At 35.5% G+C, this 22,286-nt stretch overlaps 1 protein-coding gene across 10 annotated transcripts in view; it reads left to right on the top strand.

The window, feature by feature from the left end:
• KLHL13 (kelch like family member 13) overlaps window positions 1-22,286 on the top strand; it is a 205,298-nt gene that overhangs the window by 107,334 nt on the left and 75,678 nt on the right. For 4 of the 10 annotated variants that reach the window (XM_054472783.2, XM_063660091.1, XM_054472782.2 and 1 more), the window contains one exon: window positions 14,910-14,975. The exons of 5 other annotated variants lie outside the window; for them this stretch is intronic. In XM_054472783.2, the coding sequence (XP_054328758.1) occupies window positions 14,910-14,975 (66 nt within the window). Of the gene's footprint in view, window positions 1-13,117; window positions 13,217-14,909; window positions 14,976-22,286 lie in introns of those variants that run through there. One more of the 10 variants, XM_063660093.1, reaches the window with a different exon arrangement.

Raw genomic sequence — 22,286 nt, 5'->3', positions numbered from 1 at the left:
CTTATTACTAGCCAATTTCTCATTACTCCAATTTCCTGTTATTCCAACCCTCTGTCATAGTTAATAATTTCTTATGTACAACTCTCCCTGTTCAAATTACTATGCGGTTTCTCTCTCTTGAGTAGACCCAGACAGTTGCAACCAGTTAAAGATCTCTCTGAGCCACCATGTATCACTGGTAAGCCAATTCTTAAGAGATGATATCATTGTATCTGTAGTTGAAAAAATTCAAATATCTTTTAGGGAAATGTCTCAAAATCCAATGAAGTTTAGCTGTTCTTCCCATGGGGTCTCTGTGTACCTATGTATTTGTCTCTCTTTCTCTATCTTCATGTCCCACCACCTTAACTGTGAGTTCTCACTCTTCTCTCCTTCTCCATCTATTTGCCTTCATACACTAAGTTTCCAACCCCAGCATTGCTTTTGGCTTCCCTGCGTCTCAATTTCTGTCTTGGTGAGGCAGTGATATAAAAGATCATAAATTAATGAAATCAAGGACATGAAAGTGCTTTGTAATTAGTAGAGTACCATACAAAGTGGCGATAATACTTGTGTTTATTAAATAGTTTTCTATGTTTTCAAATTTTCAATTATGTTTTATTTTAAGAGCTTTGTGGGTACCTTCAGGGGTACTTACAAACTGGTAAAATAGATACATCAATACATAGAATTATTAGATAAGACTGAATGTGCTGGGTGCTAAAATAGGGGAACAAATGAGGAAACACGAGCCCTGAAAATTAGAATTTAATTGTGGTCTAAGGATTCATGGATTATTTCCAAGGAGAATCATCTGACCTTGAAGGACCTTAGCTGCAATTTATTAAATGTTTGTGGCACAAATGAGCCTTGCGATACATACTTTACATATATTCTCATATTGAATCTTTACATTCATCCTTATATTCTTAAATTATTTTATGTCTTAGACTGATTTCAAAATATTTTGCTTGAAGACAGATTTGTGTTCATTTGTTTTATTTTTTAATTGAAACTTACCTCCAGTTATGTATGAAAACTCAGTGGCAGTAAAATCTACAAGATAGAACATTATATTTTATGTTGCTTTTCAGGTATTTTCTATTTTCTTATTTATTCATGGATACCTACATTTTAAAAGATGGTTAAACACTTTTCACCTGAGAACTAGAGTAAATAGATTATATGATAATCTCTATATTGAAAAAGGGAAACGTTTTGTTTAAAAATTTGATGACTCAGTCTCTTTTTTTTTTTCCATAAGAGAGTGTGTGTCAGTAGGCTTCTAGGAGATGGCATACTTTATGAAAAAATGTAGCATACTATTTAAATTAGAGATGGTTACTCTTTGAATGCAAAGTATCCTGTCAAATCACAGGATGAGTGCATCTCCCAGTGGAAGATGTTGCAAAGTGCAAGTGACTGTGAGTCTTCCCGAAAGCATTTGTCTTTATAGCTTGGATTCTATGAGATGCCCACCAAAGACACTTAATCTTTTATCTTAGAAAGTCAAGATGGATGAGTCTTCAGATTTATTAGGAACCCTTCTTTAGTTTTGAATATTTTGTAATGAATCCATACTTCATCTTTTTGCAGATGAGATGGAAATGTCCTGTTTCTTTGGCAAATAATATGTAAGCATAGCACATGTAGCTTTTTTTTTTTTTTAAATAGGCTATGATTTGATCAGTGTTTTCTGAAGTATTATGTGCATGCTACTGGTGGTATACGTACCTGTAGAAATAGACAGACTAACACAATTTGAATATATTTGTTACTTATTTTAACGCTGATTAGGAAAAAAAGCCTGGTATATCACACTTGTCATTTCTTAGATACTACTGAAGTTAAAACTATGCAGGTAACAACACCTCACCCAGACCAAGTGAATTACTGGTGCAGTGTTTAGGCATGCCCAAGAATATATTGCTGCATTCTTTTCATAGATACAGCAACACTCTACTACCAGAAAATAGTAATATTTAAATATACAAAGTATTTATAACATGCATAATTGCAAATTGGAATCGGTTTTGTTTTGTTGTTGAGGTCAGCATGGATCAATGGATAAAAATTGAATTTTTAAAGTGTAAAGGTGCAGACTGTGAGGGAAATCTTATTAGGGGATGATTTTAATGACGTTAGTCATGTAGCTTTAGACAAACTTGAAGACCAAATTTAGCAAATTGAATCATCTGCTACTGTTACAGAAGGACCAACTGCAAAGAAAACAACTATCACACAAATTTGATGAAAGTATTTGAAATTTGTATTTTCATAAGTATGATGAGAATGAACCTCTTTCCTTGTATGTCAGATGTGTAGAGACACACATTCTGGTGTGAAACCTTTCAATCCTGTGCTTTTTTGAAACACAAAGTGTGCTATACAAAGTCTACCTGAGAGATTCCTTAAAAAGTTGAACATAGAGTTATCATATGACCCAGACATTCAGAAGCTCCTAGGTGTATATCCCTCCAAATTAAAAACTAGTACTCAAACAAATGTACACCCATGTGCAGGGAGGGACTATTCACAATACCCAAAGGTGGAAAGAGCTCAAATGCCCATTAACTGATGGATGGGTAAATAAATTGTGGTATGTACATATAATGGAATACTCAGCCATATAGTATATTAGAAGTACTGATACTTCTAATATACTAGTAAATAGTGGATGAGCCTCCAAAATATTATGTTAGTGAAAGGAGCCAAGCACAAATGATTAGATACTATATGATTCAATTTATGTGAAATGCTAAAATAGATAAATCCATAGTGACAGAATGCAGATGCAAGGGGCTAGGGGCAGGGAGGAGAGAATGGGGAGCAACTGCTTAATGGGTATGGGTTTTATTTTGGAGTTGATTAAAGTGTTTCACAACAAGATAGAAGGGGGTGGTTGTGCAACATTCTGAATGCACTGAATGCCACTGAATTGTTTACTTGATAGGTGCAGCAAACCACCATGGCACATGTATACTTATGTAACAAACCTGCACATTCTGCACATATATCCTGGAACTTAAAGTAAGATAAAAAATTTTAAAAAATCACTACTTTTATCTTATGTGGATTTCATCTCAGTATGGAAAAAAAAAAAGACTTACCCAGTAGTGTGGTATGTGTGACATTTTATGGGGAATAGGATGATGTTAGGTTGTGCATAAGCATTTCTTATTACAGGAGTTAAGTATGTATTTTTACAGTTGCCTTCTTTTTATGAGAAATTATTAGTTTTCTATTTGCAGTAATAAGTTTTCCTTTAAAGATAAATGTAAGTTTTAAAGAAAAAATAAGAAAGATGGTACTTATATGACACATGAAGGCAGTTCACAAATGAATGAAAAATGGCAGCTTCAAAGAGACATTTTGTTTTATGTTCAAGCCAATTAATTTTTATTATGTTATTATTATAATTATTATTGTTTTAGAGACAAAGTCTCGCTCTGTTGCCCAGGCTGGAGTGCAGTGGCACCATCATAGCTCATTGCAGCCTTGAACTCTATGACTCAAGTGATCCTCCCACCTCAGCCTCCCTCACAGGCGTGTACCACTACTCCTTGCTATTTTTTTATTTTTTATTTTTTATACAGATGAAGTCTCACTATGTTGTTTGTCTAGGCTAGTCTTGAACTCTTACCACTTCAGCTTCCCAAAGTGTTGGGATTACAGGCGTGAGCCACTGTGCCTGGCCAATTTTTAGTGAGAACATATTGGACACTAGTTGCTGTTTATCTAAGTTGAACGAGATGTGACTTTTGCCTTAGGAAAAACTTTCAACCTAAAGGTGATAAGCCAAATCTATAAATAATTCAAGGAAGAAGCTGAATGTGCCCAGTGAGACTGGAACAGAGGACAAACAGACTGAGGCCAAGACCAGGTACCTGTTTGGTTTGATTACCAGTACCATTTCAGAAAATGCTAGAATAGGCTGCTGGGTGTAGTGGCTCATGCCTGTAATCCCAGCACTTTGGGAAACCGAGGATGGAGGATTGCTTGAGACCTGGAGTTCAAGACCAGCATGGGCAACATAGCGAGACCCCATCTCTAAAAAAATAAAAAATTAGTGGGCATTGTGGCAAGCACCTGTAGTCTCAGCTACTCAGAAGACTAAGGTGGGAGGATCACTTGAGCCCAGGAGTTTGAGGCTGCAGTCACCTATAATCACACTACTGCACTCCAGCCTGGGTGACAGAACAAGACCCTGTCACTAAAAACGGGAAGGAAGGAAGGGAAGAAGGAAAGAAGGAAGAGGGGCAGGGAGGAAGGAAGATGCTAGGATATATAGGAAGAAATTAAACTAAACTCTATGTACAAGTGCAAACAAAACCCCAACTTAATATTGGCATTCGTGGTTGTTGGAAAGATGGGAGTTGGTGGGAAACCATTTTAGAGCAAAATTTGCTTTTGAAATTAGAAACAGGGAGCAAAATTACTTAATAAATGCAGCAGGCCGGGCGTGGTGGCTCACGCCTGTAATCCCAGCACTTTGGGAGGCCGAGGTGGGTGGATCACCTGAGGTCGGGAGTTCGAGACCAGCCTGACCAACATGGAGAAACCCCATCTCTACTACAAATACAAAATTAGCCGGGCGTGGTGGCACATGCCTGTAATCCCAGCTACTCAGGAGGCTGAGGCAGGAGAATTGCTTGAACCCAGGAGGCAGAGGTTGCGGTGAGCCAAGATCATGCCATTGCACTCCAGCCTGGGCAACAACAGTGAAACTCCATCTAAAAGAAAAAAAGCAACAGATAATGTAATCAAGTTTCATATACTGTGGTCCTTTTTGCCTCTACCTTTTTCTCTCTCAGTAACTTGGCAGTCCTCTGGGCTTCCTCTCTCCCTAAAAATCTCACATTTAAAGGTAGAATAGTAGAGGGCTTGAGAATGTATGCTCTGGAGCTAGACTGCTTGGGTTCAAATTCCAGTTCCAATATTTACACATCATGTAACCTTAGTCATGTCACTTGATTTTTCGATGTATTTGTTTTATCTTCTGTAAAATGGGGATGTTAATAGTAACTGCATTATAAGGCTTTGGTAAGGATTAAATAAGTTAAATGATTAAATGTGGTAAGCATTTATAACACTGCTTGGCACATGGTAAGTGATCAAACAAATGTTAGCCATTATCATCATCTCCAGTCAGTAAATCCTGTCAATTTTGTCTCCTAAAAGTCTTTTTGAATGTCACCCACTACCACTGCCTTAGTTTAAGATCTTATGTTGTCACAATTGCAACTGTGCCTTAACTAGTCTTGCACCCGCACCCTCTCTCCTAACCATCCCCTCTGTCTCACTTGACTGCCTGACATACTCTTGCTTATTCTGAAATACTCAGCTCAGATGTCACCTCTGTGAAACTTTCCGTGATCCTCTGTGCTAGTCCACTTAGGGCTCTCCATGTGCGCTTATGTCCTTTGGAACATATCTCATTTATATCACAGCTTATATAGTACTGTGACTGTACCTGATGTTCCCTGGGTTGTGTCCACCTTGAAGGTGGGAAACTGGGTTTACTTAGTTTTGAACTTCCACCCTAAACACAGCCCCTGGTACAAATTAGATGCTTATTAAATGCTTGGGTGGATTATTGAATGGCCTCTGCCTGTAGAAAGCTAGTTTACAGTCTTCATTTGGGAAGCTAAGTTGAACACACCTAAGGATAAATAACTATGAACATTGTGTAGTAAGTGCTGAAAGAGTTTAGAAAGAAAAGGGGAGTGCTGCGGGTAATCAAATTATACTTCAAAAAGGTAGAGCTTGATTTAGAACTTAAGAATGGGCAGAACTTGTGTGAACAGAGAGGCAGCCACAATCTACTATGCAAAAGGGATGTTTTATGAGTTGAATGGGTGATGACAGAAAAAAAGAAAAAAAAAAAAAAAAAAGCCCAGCCTTAGCAAAACAGAGAAGAGACCAGTCTAATTAGGGTGTGTGTATGTGTGTTGATGGGGGGAAGGTATATGTTGAAAAGTACAAGTAGATCATAACCTATAAACAGGGTGTGTTCTAAAGATTTATTTACAAATCATTTGTTTGGACATGACACGTAATATACATGGTTTCTAGCCCGCTCAAAATATTGTATATAACCTACTTAATAGTGAACTATCCCAGGGACAGTGCTCCAGAGCCTGGGAGCAGAGAGTCAGGAAAGGTGTGATGGATTCTGGGCTAGAAGACAGAGTAATAGAGAAAATTGAGATTTGTTGTTCTCCTATGACCCTTTCTGCACCTTTTTTTTTTTTTTTTTTTTTTACATCTCAGTTTCTCTAAGAGAAAATTTCTCTATCCCTCAAGGCACCATATGCTGCTAACTTCCTTGAAACAGAACCCCACCCAAAGTTGCTAGGGCTCTAAAAGGCTCTCTCTCACCTCCAGCCTGCCTCATTCCCTCAGGGCAACAGCTCTTTGCTATTTGAAGAAACTTGACTAAACTCATTCATGCCAGTGTGTGAATAACTGATAGCCACCTCATCCTGGCAGCTGTACTTACTTTAATTTTAACAGCCTTCTTGTTAGCTCAAATGAACCTGTAATTGCTGGAATTTCTGGCACTGGTACAGAGCAAACAATGTAGGAGGGGGGTGAGGGTTACAGAGAGAGAGAGAGAGTTTCACTGTAGGAGAAGATATTTTGAGACAGGGAAAGCTTTGGCCAAGAGCTTTGCCTAATTTTCCTTTCTTCTCCACCTCCCTCCCCCAAATTGTTCTTGTGTATTCCTCTTCACAGGTTTACCATAGGCTGCAAGTTGTTTATTATTATTATTATTTTTAAGAATAACTTCTGTAGCAGTTCTGGGTATGGTGATACTGTGTTTTTTAGTTGTGTGCAAATCTGGGATTACCTGTAATGGGAAATAGGGTTGAATAGATAAGGTGGGGCTGGGGGTTGAGGGGACCTTGAAAGTGGAGTCTACAAATACATCCATAGAAATAAGTAGTCATGGAAAGTTTTTGAATAAAAGCTTAAGATGATGAAACCAATAAAGGAGGCAAAATGAATTCTAAATTTCGAATTAGAAATGATGGAGTATTATGTTTACTCTTGGCTTGGGACTGGTTTATACAGAATCGTATTTCTGGTTACCATTTTTCATGGTTCTGGGCATTCACCTTTAATTGTTAGTGTCTCTCTCCTTGGCTGTCTGTTCTCTGTGGCTCCTGAGCCAATCTTCCTTCAGGATTAATGCTCCTAGAAGCTTTTATGACTTTTGTATTACCAACTAGCACATAAGGGCTTATACATTATGTTTCTGTGTCCCAAAATTCAAGTCTAATGTTAGCAAAACACAACTCTCATTTATAAGACTTTTTTTTTTTTTTTTTACTTTTTAATGAAAATTTCCAACCTTTCCAAACATACCCCAAAAACACACTAGAGATAGTGGTTAATGATCTGCATCAGTTAGCCCTCAGAGCTGCAGGAACCTTCACACCCACTCCCTAACCTATGCATGTTAAACCATGTTGTAGATAAGCTCTTCCCTTTGGGGAACCCCATTGTCTTTTATTCTTTATATTGTTCATTATGTAAATATTCTTGATATTTCTCCTCCACCAGTCTGCACAAAGGAGAAACCAGAAAATGGGATGAGAAAGGGATTTGAGACATTTCCTTAAGCCTAAATTATAATTCTCTCATTGGAACAGGATTCATAGATCTTTAATCAAATATGTTTATTTTTCTCTGTTTTAACGTTAAAAGGGCTTGTTTGCATTGGGCCCTCTTGTGTGTCATTTGTATATTTTGCTCTTGACTGCTCAGCATACCATTTACATTACCAGGTATTGGTGATGTGCAGTGACTTGCTTGGTTGAATTTGCTATTTCATTTTTTTGCACCATGTAGTGGAGCAGTGATTGTCAAAATTGGATTTTGTGGTTTACTCTTTCATTATCACTTGTTGCAACAGTAATTTAATAGGATTTAACAGTCCAAAGAATATACTTTTTGTCCTTTTCATTTACCATTCCACAAAATGACTGCTTTTAGGAGATATTGTTTCATTTTTCAGTATTCCCTGGCCTAGGTGGTGACAAACTAATAAAATGCATTCATTTGCTTTACCAATCCTATCTTGACTTAGAAAACTGATTACTGACATTTCCCTTCCTTATGGTAGTTAAGTGTTTTCCTTACTCAGTTCAGTTCAGCAGTCACCTATCGATCCATTCACACCCCCATCCTCATTCATCTATCATAAAGTTGTTATATACCTACTATGCTAGGCACCCTGCCAGACACACATAGGGTCTGTCATGCAAACATCAAAAGGAGCCATTTAGGCATTTAGATATGCTATGTGCAATTGTAACATTTTATTTTTTCTTATGATTCAAATCTTAGTTTTGGAAGGAAAAGGCCCTTTAATGATTTCTTATTTAATTATCATCAGAAAAGTGTAGTTAGGCATGGAGGAGGGAAGAACCTACCTCTGCTGGCTTGATTTCACCAAAATTGCCTCCTATAATTGGGTTACTATGTGACAGGCACTGAGTTAGGTATAATACAAACATAAGGAAGGCCCAACCTCAGTTCTCAGGAATTTATAGTCTAGGGAGACATAGAAGCAGTTTTAACCCAAAGAGAGAAGAGCTATAATATTCAAAGTACCACAGGAGGATAGCAAACCCATTACCTGCATCTTCTAAGGAATGTGAGGGAAAGTTTCACTGAGGGAGGTTTGCTTGAACACTTAAGCATGACTAGAAGTTTGCTTGGTAGAGTAGAAGGGCAGGGAATTCCAAGTGGAATCAGATGTGAAGTCACTGAGGCATGAAGGAGTATGACATGTTTGAAATGTATGTCAAGAAATTGCTGATTAATAGATGAAAGAGAACTCTGTGGAATTGGCATTGGGAAGATATTTCTGGTACAGGTATAGGTTGATCATTTATGTAACTTTTGTCATATAGCTATTCTGTAGCTTCCATTAACTATTCCTTACTTCTCCCCTCCTCCAGCCATTTATATGAAGACCTTTTTTTTTTGGAGGGGAGGTGTTTAGGAGTCATATTTGTAGTTTTCCCTTAAAATGAATATTAATATAAATATTAATACAATACAGAGGTGACTAATAAACACCAAATTAGGTATCAGAAGACCTGGCTTATTGTTTTCCACTTCTCTTAGCGGTTATGTCACTTGAGCCAAGGCATTTAACAGCTCTGTTTCTTCACGAGTAAAATGGAAATATGAATGCCTGCATTGCCTACCTCAGGATCAGGTTGAAGATGAAAATGAAACTGTTAAAGAGGTATAATAAACTCTTTTACTTGGAATTCTGCTGGCTGAGGTTAAGCTGACATTTAATGCAAGTAAAATACTTTGTGGAGTATCTGGATAGAAAAATTAGGTTGGAAAATAATTCTTACTTCCTCGTTAACCCTCTATATCTGCCCTTTAGTCTTTGAAATGTCATTTAGCTTATTTCTGTGTTTCCAAACTAACATGATAAAAATTTTAAGCTTCCTAATGTTCTGGCATGTATATCTTGACCCTTTCAAATTCTCAGTATAACTATTAAATAGCAATTGATTTAAGATTTAGGTGAGTAAAATATAAGTTGGTATATTTCATAGTCAATCTTGAATAATTCATACCTATTAAGTAGTTTGAATTACTAATGAGATACTGTCTATCATTTCTTGTTCCATATGGTGGTAGGACACGAGTTTTGTTCCATTTTAGAAATGTATAAGAGGGTCCTGATTCATTCAGTTAGGATTGGGAGGTTATGAGACTTTGGCCTTCTGCCTTCTTTGCCATTTTTCCTAATTCAGTGACAATGCAGGCAGCAGTTATTAGTAGCAGCAAATGACATTTCCATTCATTTTATTTCCTTTGACCCCCATCTCCCCCATTAGATTGAGTGGTAATCTACTGAAATCTGATAAATCACTTGAATTATGAACTTCTAGACTATAGGAGTATGAGCAATTGCTTCCAATATAAATACGCCTGGCTAACCCTTCTTTAGATCAGTGGTTCTCAAAATCTATCACTATGGATATTTCAGCAGGACAGAAAATTCTGTAAACCACTTAAGTCATCCTGCTCTGAACCATCTTACATACATCAGAAGAAAGGGAAAGAGTACTGCTATGGATGAGATAACGCAATGGTATTTTAAATGGAATGTAACTGAATTATTTATACTAGACTAGTATTGATCCTGTCATCATAATCACTAATATTATATGACACTTGTGGAATTCCAAGAGGTAGTTACCCCTCCTCCCTTTCTGCCTTTGCAACTTAGAGATGAACTAGTTATGTGAATTTGGATAAAACACCTATTCTAGTCAAAATATAATATAAAATGATTGTTGAGATTTTTCTACCAGGCCCTAAGGAAGTAATCTGTCAATTTGTCTTTTTTTCACAAAACTAAATGAGGAAATGGTCTGGCTTATTTTCTCTTTGTTTTAAAATCTATGGTGACATTGATACCCAGTTTAAAAACATTCTTCTGAAGGTGCTGTTGATTAAATCATTTTAATGTCCCCCAAGTACTGCCTGTTTTTGAAGATTATTTGGAAAATGTGGCACATTCACCAACTCACATTCTCCTCTTATTCTGTACTTGCTTTTTTTTTTCCTTATAAGTTAGTGGAAAGGCAACTGGTCAGTTTTTTCACTCAATAAAAAAGAAGGAAGGTGTAGACAGCTTTTATCTGGGAATGCTTTAAGTCATTGAGAGAATATTTTTAAGTGTTAACTACTTTTTGAAATTATTGGCAGAATCTTTTAATCCATTTTAACATAAAACAGTTGACTAAGATGGAAAAATTTTTATTGTTTACATAAAAGAAATCACCATGGTTTTTGCATCATTGCATAAATCTAAGAGATTGTACATACATAAAAAGGATGAGACAAAGCTGAATGTTAAGTGCCAAAATCAACGAAAGCTTGCGTACTTACTGGGTATTTGACACTCAGCATAATGGAATGTGGTTCCACAGAGAGAGAATACTAAATATTTACACCCAAGGACATGTTTCTCTGATAGTGTCTTATCCTAATCTCCTAGCTAACATTATTAACCCTTTTTGAAACACCTCTTTCTTACACTTAGATTTCCTCCTATTAAAGCTCACCCTTGGAGATTCTAAACCTTCTATACCCGAGCACCTACACTCACCCACTCATCTCTTTTTGAGATCTTCATGAATTCCTTTTGTTTATTATATGGATCTTTAGGTGAATTATCTTGGTTTACTATGAGTAGTAAAGCACAATCACAATTTCTCTCCACTTACAGCTCTATTTTTCCAAAGGTCACAGCTCCATCATTCAGCTCTTCTGTCGGTATCCCTTTCTCATTGATTCCCTGGAATTTTTGAACCAGGGCTGTGAGGTATACAGCCAGCAATGTTGCATAGTACTTTAGAGTTGCTGCCCAATACAAGTCCATCTCTCTTCACAATTCATGTTTGTTCCTTTTCAGGCTCAGAGTGGTGAAGGAAGTTACTAAGATTAGCATGCACTATGAAGTCTGGGAGGTGGGCTTTCAGGGACCTGCTTACTTACTCTGAGGCTCTGACCTTTGCTTTAGTGTGATTTTCTCACCATCCTCTTTTATTTTGTGGGCAAAGGAATCAAAAAGATTTCTTCAACATTGAGTGCTAAACATTAGCAAGAATGCATGGTTTCTGGTCCCTGTAATGAAAGAATATTTTTAAAACCATAGACTCAAATTACCATGGAAGATATCACAGAAACAAATGGAATTTGAGCTGGATCTGGAAGAATGGGTTGAGTTCAGGAAAGTGGAGTTGGGAAGAGATTTCATGCAAGAGGGACCTCTGGAGCAAAGGTGAGAAAGAACAAAGAAAGCTTTTGAGATAGAGAACTGGAAGTTGGTGTTATGATTTACTACAGTAAACTGGAAGAGTAGGTTGGCCGGTATGTACTGAGTTCTTAGTGCTAGGCTTAGTTACTTGATTAATTATTTGATTGATCTACTCATTCAACAGATTGTTTCTCATAGCCCACAGGATAAAATCCGAGCCGCTTTCTGGCATGTGGTCTTCTGTGATGTGGTTTCTGCATACCTTAAAATCGACTCCACTCAACACTATGTACCCACTTTTCAGTAATATTGAACTCTTTTCAGTCATAAAGAAGAATTTGCTGATCCCTCCAACATGTTGTATTCCTTCACATGTTTCTTTCTTTGCACAGGCTATTTCTTCTAGAGTTCACTTGATGTATGCTTCATTCTTCAGCCTCAGTTGCAACGGAATTTTTGTTATTCCTCTGCTGCTGTAGAATGCTAGGCTTATATTACTAAAGCTTCTACACCCATATTTTGTATTGTCAGAATACATGCCTGCTTCCCTCACTCAGCTTATGAGCTTCCTGAGGGCCAGGGATTGTGTCTGGTTCACCTTTACATCCACACCACCCAACATAGTACCTAACATGTAGCCAATTCAATAAATACATACTTACTGAAAAAATATTCATTGATCATTTACTTTACATCATTTGTAGTTTTATTTTTAAAAAGCAATCTAGATGGAATGGGATTGACAGATTGAAGATGGGCAATGCAGGGAGATAAGTTATATGTATTTTTTGAAGTAGCTCATTTGTTTAAAAAAAACAGTAGGGGATAGATTCCTGGGAGATTGATAAAGAAAAAAAGATAGGACTTAATGACTGGCAACTATGGGCAAGAGAGAGGGAAGAATTAAAGATAATAAAAAATTAAGATAATATAACAAATAGCAGGATAGTGACCCTTAAAAAAATAAGGTTACTTTCAGGTAAGCATGTATTTTTTTCTAAGTCAGATTTCCTGGTGTTAGTGTTTGTCTCACTCCACCTTTGCTCCAAAGATGAACACTTTGTTCCTGTTCAGTGTACCGGAACTAAGCTCAAGATATATGTACTTCTCATTTTCATATCTGGCCAGCAGTTTAGATATGAAATATAAATAGTTCAACTACACTGACTACAATTTCCTATCAAGGGAAGGTATGCAGTACATAGGTTTTTTTTTTTTTTTTTTAATATATAAAGCCTGTTTCTGCTTTTGGAAGCTACAACTGAAGTGTTATACCAGGCAGATGCACTGGGGTGCGCTACTATGTAGCAGAGCCTAGCTGTGCATCACAGCTCTTAACTTTAAAACTCCAGAGAATTTGATGAGAGAGGGATCCACAAGAACATGACAAATGATGAGAGTTCAAACCTTAAGAGAAAAATGGGCTTATTGGTAAGAGACCTTTCTTTTCCTTTATTTACTGCTGTTACTTATTCATTAAAATAGAAAGCCTGTTATTTCCATATGTGGCTGTGAAGCGATATACAAAAATCAATTTTAGATGTATTGTAGAATTCAGGAGACATATTGGTAACCATGCAAAAATCATAGGAAGCATGTACAAAGCTTGATTTTGAATAAGATTTCTAAGGGAATTTTATTTTATTTCAGACTGTGTTATAGATTTATTTATATAGCTTAAATGTAATGCAGGTAAGAAGTATCTATATATACATATATTTAAAAAGTTAAAATAAAGAATAGTGACTTATGTAGAAATATATAATTTCACTCAGTCGCCAGAAGGTGGCATACCAGATTTTTTTTAAATGCACAAAGAAAAGGAATAATATTAATAGGGATATAAAATAAGCTGTATTTAAAGACATTTTGATGCATTTTAAAGCAAAGAAATAATATAATTGTTATTTTTTGGTAGGGCTTAATTGTAAAACATGACAGATATGAATTTGACCTATTATAGCTTTTTATCATTCAACAATAATGTTTATGTGTATAGCATTTTAAAAGTATACTTTCAAATAGTACTGTCATTAAGGAGATGCTGTTTTGAATTTATCATTCCAAAAAAAAAAAAATTTTCCACCTACTTTTTTCATAGGAAGTTATTAGATTTAGTATCACATTTTGGATAAGGTCTTTGTCAAGGTCTTTCTAAAGATATTATTAAACTATGACTTTGATATAGTTATGGATTTAATAATGCAGTAGTGCTTGTGAGATGACCCAGAAAAAACCAAGACAGTTTATTTTGAAAAAAAGTGAGAAAAGGCTAATGCTTACTTCGTATATGCTGATAACAACATAAATGAAATAAATGGAAATAAATGAAATTTTATATTAGAGCTCATCAAACATTTGCCAGCATACTTTAATTTTTTAAGAGAGTTGACTGTCAGCAGCCTATACTGTAGTGCTTCTGTAGTAGTCTCTATTTTTAAAACTGGATTCCTGAGGCAGTACCAGAAGTATGTCTATCCAACGTTGCTTTTTGTATTAGCCCAAAAGAGCTAGATGTATGACAGAACCTAACAAAAACCAAATCTTCTGGTTAGGAGACAGTATATATATATGTGTGTTTTTATTAATTACAAGCAGTATGAAAATAAAAAAAATTGGTAGTAAGTGAACCTAGAAGAACATTAGCCATCTGTTCTCTGAAAGCCTGTAATATGTGTCATTTGCTTTCAAGTTTTTATGGCAAAGAAGTATATCAGCAAAGAATTGACCTTTAGGCTTAAAAAGCTACAAAATGGCAAATTATTCCAAGGGGCGAGTATATATTTACTAGAAAAGTGTCTCCTTGTGTCCAAATTTGGCTAGGTTAGTCTTTTAGATCAACTGCCAATAATTGTTATACTTAATGCCAATCTTTATTCCAGACTTTCTGAGACATTAAGAAAGCTTCTAAAAACAAATAGAATCTTACGGCTTTCTAGTTAAGGGTTTTTAAAAGTTAATTTACATAGTTTAAAATTGTTCTGTGTGGTTTTAACTGTTGAGGATTTATAAATATGGTTTATTAATTTACAGCTAAAATGCTGTCGGGGTATGCTTTGAAAAATTTGAACTAAATATAATAAAACTACAATTAACCAGGTTTCTTTTTGCACTCCACTTTCAGGAGACGGAGGCAATTGTCATTAAAACAAGCCGATTTCAAGGATATATTCAAAAAATCAACTTCAGGGTATGTCCAGGGGTCTACATTTTTCCTTACCTTTTTTTTTTCAGTGCGAATTGGTTTTCATGAAAGACCCTGAGAATACTAGAAGACAGTTATCAAGTATAGTTACAGTAATGTCTAGGGCACTGTGTTTATTAGGAAAAAATATGTAAATCATGCTGTTAAAAATGCCACGCATCATTGTATTGTGCCTTATATTTTCCAACATGCTTTCACAAACATAAATTACTTTGGTTTTCATGACAACACTGTGAGAGGGCAAGGAAAGCAGCATTTTCCCTATTTTACAGATGGGGGAAGATAACACTGGAGGTCAGAAAGCTAATCAGGGACACAGCTGCAGTTGGACCACAGATGCCTAGCTCTGTACTCTTCTGCCTTCTTCCTCATGGAAAAAGTTTGAAACAAGTTTTTAACTTTGTAATCTGTGTTACACAGTCAAGATAATTTGTTTTCTAATTGTTGTACCTCACAGTTTCCCACTTTGCATCTGTCTGTCTGCCTCTGCGCCTGTCTGCCAGCTGGAGACCTTACTTTCAGACTCTCCCAGACCTAGAAGGATCTGGAGTGTGGGAGGGCAAGATAATGGCTGTACAGTTTGCTATGACAACTGGTGTTGAGCAGCCAGTGTTCATATGCTAAGGAAGGCCAGGGACTGAGAAAGAAGACAATCTTACTATAGCTAAGGGATATTCAGCAGGGGTTAGCAACCTTGGCTTTAAAGCTGTGTTTCTCTAATAGTTTAGTAGACCTGGTGTGATAATTAGCTGTAGTACTTGTTGAGAATGCAGAGTACTGGGCCCCACCTCCAGATATCTACATTTTAAATAATCACCTCATGTGATTCTTATGCACACTAATGTTTGAGCACGTCTGCCTTAAAGGTAGAGAACTTTTCTTTTGGTATATGTATTGCAGCATAAAGAAAAGAGCCACTTTTCTCTCAGCAACTTGTGTTCCATGTCAAACCATATTAACCAGGGCAGTGGGGAGCAAGGGGCAAGCAAGAGTGATGAATGACAGATATTATTTGCACACATTGCTGGATGTACATCTGAAGCATGCCACAATAGCTACTGTTCATTGTGGTGACTTTGACGTATTTTATAAAGGTTTCTGTCTATTTTAGACATGAGAGGCAGAAAGATTTCTGCCAAAAGGTGAAAAATAAGTGAGTTTTGATATTTTAATAACATCTCCCAGTTGTTTTTACTGTAAAGTAATTTAAAAAACCGTATAGAAAACTAGGCTATTCAGGGTTCTGGTAGTTAAGGGTTTACTGTAACAATGTATTTACACTAATTTGTGTTTCCTATGTGTATATCTAGTCTGCCTGATTAGATTATAATGGTCTTGTGGCCAGGGAACATGTGTTCTTTTGTATATTTGTAACGTCTAGCAAAGTCGTAAGTTACTGATACTTATTGGTGACTGAAATAACTCACTCAGCTTGTATCTCCTTTCCAGGGGTTTTGGGCTAGGCAGAGTAAGTTGATTGATTTCATTTGTGAAGTTAAAGGAGACAATCTTACACTGTCAGTAATGGTTAATATACTAAGAAGTTTTCAGTTGAAATAAATGCATTTTAGTTGACAGATGTGAAAGTGTGGTCCTAATTAATAAATGTGCTTTTTCCCTGTTTAGAGTATCCATTCAAACTCAATCTTGCCTCTTCACCCTTTTTGGAATACATGTTATGTTATTCTGTGCTTTACAAATCTGAATCTGAAAAATTGATATTTCTAGAAACCCCTAAACATAAATATTTTTGTTTAATTTATGAACAGTATCATAGAAATTTAAACAAATGGCTAGACCCTGTAGTGGAAGATTCATAAAAATGCTCAAGTGTCTCTGACTTAAATCAAGCTGAATAAGGAATGAATGAATAAATATATGCTAGCTAAAGGGAAAATGTATTTTACTCAGTGTTATGTAGCTTCAGAATTCTATGAGAAGTAACTGATTATTTAAAACATATATTTGATTTTGAAGACATGAAGTGATTCTGAACTTATTAGTTGAAGTAGACAGACATAGAAAGGAAGTCAAGAAACCCAGATTTAGATTACCTCTAGCTTAAATCTAGATTCAACCTAGAAGATGAATTCTGTTTTTATTCAAAATTGAATTTACTTTAGTTAGTAATAGACCATGAGATAAAGGAAAAGAAATGATTTCCCTTTCATTGGATAGCCATTGCATCCAAATAATAAAGCTAAACCTAATGCCAAAACAAGCTGTGATTATTTTACAACACATGAACACTTGATGTGGCATGTGCTAATGATGTTGTACATCATAGGATTTTAATTGAATTTCTGTTTGCAGGCATAGCAATTTTAAATTACATACTTTTCAGCTAGAGTCTACAATTTAGACCTATGACCATACACTTGGTATCTTTCAGTATAACTGTCTCTGTACTCTTTAGTTGTTTGTAGAATTTAAAATTGCTGAAGAGAAGAATTCTAAATTGGAAAACGAAAAGGATCTGGAAATAGTCATGAAAATAGAAGTATTGACCAGGTTGCTAAGTCTCTTGGATAGTGGCATAGTGGGCAAATAACATTACCATAAGGACATCTTTAAGAAAACTGTTGGGTTTCATGTTATGGCAATGGGTCACAAGATTCAAGTTTGAAATTGAGCCTTTTTTGAAGTGTAAGATTTTCTCATTCATTATTTGGTCAAAACCTTTTATTTTTAGACAACAATAGTTTGTGTGGGCATATGTATATGAAATTCAGTTTTGATGATTAAACCTAGGAAATGGTAAAAGTTAAAGCAATTGAATATAAATGGCTCTTTCTCATAGAAAATTTAAATGGTGTTAAATAGTCTTAATTAGTCATTAGGATTAGCTTTCTGTGAAAGTGCTGCTGGTTAGCAAAACGTTATTTTGATTACAAGTATTTTTAACCGATATTTATAAATAGGAAGAGGAAGAGACTGGATAACCAGGTAATCTTCTAACCTCATTTTTGGTTATAACATTTATGATGCACATGTGAATGTTATAACTTTTTGGATGTAAATATACATTTTTCAAGGTAGTAGTACTATTTCATTTATTTAAAATTGGGATGTTGAAGAAAATATACTCTTCTAAAGATCTTTCAGAAATTCAGACTTTTATAAAAGTATAGGTATTTCTGAAATAATATAGAATATGGCAAATGTTGAATTTGTTTAACTGGCATGTCTTTTGAGATTTGGTATGTGATGTGCTTATTACTGAAAAATTTTTCAACCATCATAAATGAGCATTGTTAGATGTTATTTATTCTTACCAAAATAGTGCAGGATTTACAAATATAAAGATTTCAGTATTCCTTACATTGTCTTCATGCCACTTTGGCAGTCTTGCTTCTATATTTGATGCTACCAAAATTAAAAAAAATAAGTGAAACTATTTGGAAAGCTTCATATGAATGTATTTTCATTCAGTAGAGCCATATTCTTAACTGTTCAGTTGCACTGTACATTTTAAGTGGCTTTTTATTTTGATAAGTTTACAGATTCAATCAGAAAAGCTAACAATAGCTTGACTATTTTATTTACTCAAAGTGGTTTAAGGAGATACTTAGGAAGTTGCTGAGAGATGACTAAACAGGTGAGTGATCACTATTTCAGGTGATAGAGTTTTTTTTATTGGAATGTTTATTTTATTTAAGAAAGTATATATGTATTCTGGATGATTTCCTTCAATATATGCTTATTTTTAATAAGATAGTATGTTTCTACATATTTTTTCATTTTAAGGAGATTATAGCCTAAAATTATCAAATTAACAGATAAATATCCCTCTTGACCTCTGCTTTTGGTAATAGCAGGTTTAACAACAGTGTTTTAAAAATCTTTCAGGATATATTCTGGCTTCAATATATAATTCTGATTTTCACTCCTCTGTTTATAAATTTCCCTTTCAATTTACTCAACAAATACTTATTGAGTGCTTTCCAACGGGCCAGAAATGGTGCTGGATTAGGAAGATACAAAGATTTAGGGATTCCTTCTTGAAGGACACATAGGAATTTGGGAAAGACATCTTGGGCAGATGAAGTAAAATAGCTATAGCACAGGGTGTGGTAATAGCATGGCCTCTTTTTGGAGCATTGGATATATTACCCTACTGATGATGATAAATCGTCTCTCTGTATTGCTCTTACCAAACAATTTAAAAATGGTAATCTAAAATCACATATGTAAATAGTACATAGTATATATACTTAAAAACCATTGATTTGCCAGGTGCAGTGGCTCACGCCTGTAATCCCAGCAATTTGGGAGGTCGAGGCAGGCGGATCACCTGAGGCCAGGAGTTCAAGACCAGCCTGGCCAACGTGGTAAAAACCCATCTCTATTAAAAATACAAAAAATTAGCCGGGCATGGTGGCGCATGCCTGTAATCCCAGCTCTTCGGGAGGCTGAGGCAGGAGAATTGCTTGAACCTGGGAGGCGGAAGTTGCAGTGAGCCAAGATCGTGTCACTGCACTCCAGCCTGGGCTACAGAATGAGACTCTGTCTCAAAAATAAATAAATAAAATAAAATAAAATAAAAACCATTGATTTCCCCTACCACAACCCCAAGCATACACAAACATCCTGGTTTGGAGTTTAAAGCATTTTTTTTTTTTTTAAACAGATGGGAATACTTTGAAGCATACACGGGTAGGAAAAAAAAAAAAAAGCCATAAAGAGTACAGATAGTGCCAGAAAACAAAATGAAGAAGGAAGGGCAAGAACTTCTGAATTTCCCATTCAATGTTACTCCTTTTTTCAGCCTTAGTGAAGGAGTAAAGTTAGTCAGAATCTGTGGATCATTGGGTCCCCAACAACGGGATCTTTGTTCTCTGCTCAGTCTCTCTGTATTTTTGCCCACTCATCCCAGCTCCTATCTTAGCCCCATAACCTCTTTCATCTGACACCCAACTATAAAAAGTATTACGTAAATACCAGCAATCACTACCACTCTGGGTTTCCTTTCCCCTTACAGCCAGCCATTACCTTCCTCACCCCTATTGTCTTCTCCTTTGGATCCATTACCTAGTGTTCCTGCCTTTTCAACACACTAGCATCTCTTATTGCTGTTTTTTCTCTGCCCAACATGGCACCCTTCTTATCTTAAGGAAATGTTACAGATAGGAAGAATACTGCCCTTCACATTGCTTATGCCATCATGGTGTGAGGAATTCTCTACGCATATACATGAGTGTGTGCCTGCATAACATTGTTTGTATTGTTTGATGATTTTGACTAATTTATATTGCTTGATACCTTTGATATAAATCCAAGGCATAGTCATAGCTACAAAAGGGAATGTCTTTGTAGATTCTTTGTCGGCCTACTAGGTTTCACACAGTTCTGTTAAGGAAATTTCTAATGTAAAACTTTCCAATGTAGTTGTCTTTGAGAAACATCTGGGATTATCCATTTTTTATTGTGGCAAGACTACATGTCTGAGTATCTAGTAAGAAATTTTAAATGTATCTGATAGTTTCCTGAAACAAATAAAGGAGACACACATGCACGAATATATAGTCATATATGTGTATAAAAGATACAAACACACATGCATGTAAGTGTATAAGTGTACATAGCCATGAATGTGAACAATTTTATTTCCTGTAAGAAGGAACCCTTAATGTATCAAGAATTTTGCTTTGCTGTCCAGAATTTTGTGTGTGTTTTAAAGGGTTTAATCGTCCTATTTGGTTGCTATCCAAGTACTTTTACTGATTGGTGGAACATAAACAAAGCACACAATTTGGCATGATCTGCGGTCTTGTCTAAGCACTGTGAATAACATGGATATTTTAGATTAATCTGAAGAGACATTTCAGAACTGAAAAGATTACACAGTGCCTGTTCATACAATCTCTGGCTAGGGCTATTAGTCTTTAGCTGTACCTACCACAGGATTAACCAAAACTTGCACGAAAAAGTAGATAATTTCTTAGGGGACATCAGGAAAAAAATGGAGCAAGAGATTAGAAACACAATATATTAGTTCATTTGGTGAGGCGGTACTGGTGACAAACTGTACTAGTCAGTTAGCAAATTAAGTTTTACTATAAAATTATTTAGGAACATATACATTGAGAAAAAAAATCAGAGTATTGGCAATATATTTACCTTTTCTCTCATACTGTGACTGCTTAAATTATACTTATATTTTCTTCCTGAACATTCTTAAACATCTTCTGGAATTAAGATTTTGGAAATGGTTCTTCATGCACAGCTTTTCTTTTATGGTGTTTTTCTCCCACTTCTATTTTTCAGTGAACATATAATTGGAGGAGTTGATATCTCTTTGTAATCCTGTTTCTTTAGAATACATTGAGACATTTATAGAATGTGGTTCACTTCAAATAGAAACATGCATCTTGTGGAATGGTCTCATTGGGAAGAACAGTAGGGATTCTACAAGAGTCCTATACTAGGAGATTGAAATTTGGTTTCTAGTTTCTCTTTTGTTGCTAGCTTGTGATACAACATTGGGCAAGTTAGCTTCTCTGGGTTTCAGTGTTTTCATTTATACAATGAGGGTACTGAGAAAAATGAATTCTTAGAGTCCTAAAATTTCAACAAATCTTCTCCTTTTACATTCTAAGAGTTGGCTCTTTTTGTAGCCTTAGCCAAGACCCATCATTGTCCTTTGTTTGTTACGTCTCTGAACTATGCATTTCACAGATATTTTTTAACTGATTAGTTAATGTTCATAAAATGTGTTGAAGAGCTTTTATGTATGTTGTCTTTCTCTCCTGTTTTATGCAATTGTACATAATAGAAACCAAGTGTTCTGTAATCAAAATAAGTGTTTCCCACGATGTGACCAAGGGTTTTTTGACATTTGCTATTCTAAAGTAATGGGACACTGAGCCTGCATAAAATTATATTTAAAATATATGTTTAATCATTTTTGTTCATTCCATAGGTGAACATATTTTTAGTTCTAGAATGTAATGGGAATTATAATTACACTCCATAGTTATGACTGGATTCTCCACCAGGGTAGTAACATCTGATTTGTTTGGATGCTGCCAACTTGTAATTAGGATGATTTTACCTGGCTGAAGTTTATTTCTAAATGATATGTGAGGAATAGTGTTGTTAAGTGAATTAATAGTGTAAAGTATTGTTCATGAACTGTATTTCTGATCAAAGGGATTATTTTTAAGGACTTTGGCATAATAGTTGTTTGCTCATGAGAGGTAATTATAAGTGACTTAATAATTTATTAAAGGAAAAGTAAGAACTGAATATATATACATCTCCACCATCACATATAATGCTTTTAGGGTTTTAGGT

Source organism: Pongo pygmaeus, chromosome X (assembly GCF_028885625.2).
Source record: "Pongo pygmaeus isolate AG05252 chromosome X, NHGRI_mPonPyg2-v2.0_pri, whole genome shotgun sequence".
Lineage (NCBI taxonomy): Eukaryota > Metazoa > Chordata > Mammalia > Primates > Hominidae > Pongo > Pongo pygmaeus.
This window is presented reverse-complemented; position numbering and strand designations above follow the sequence as displayed.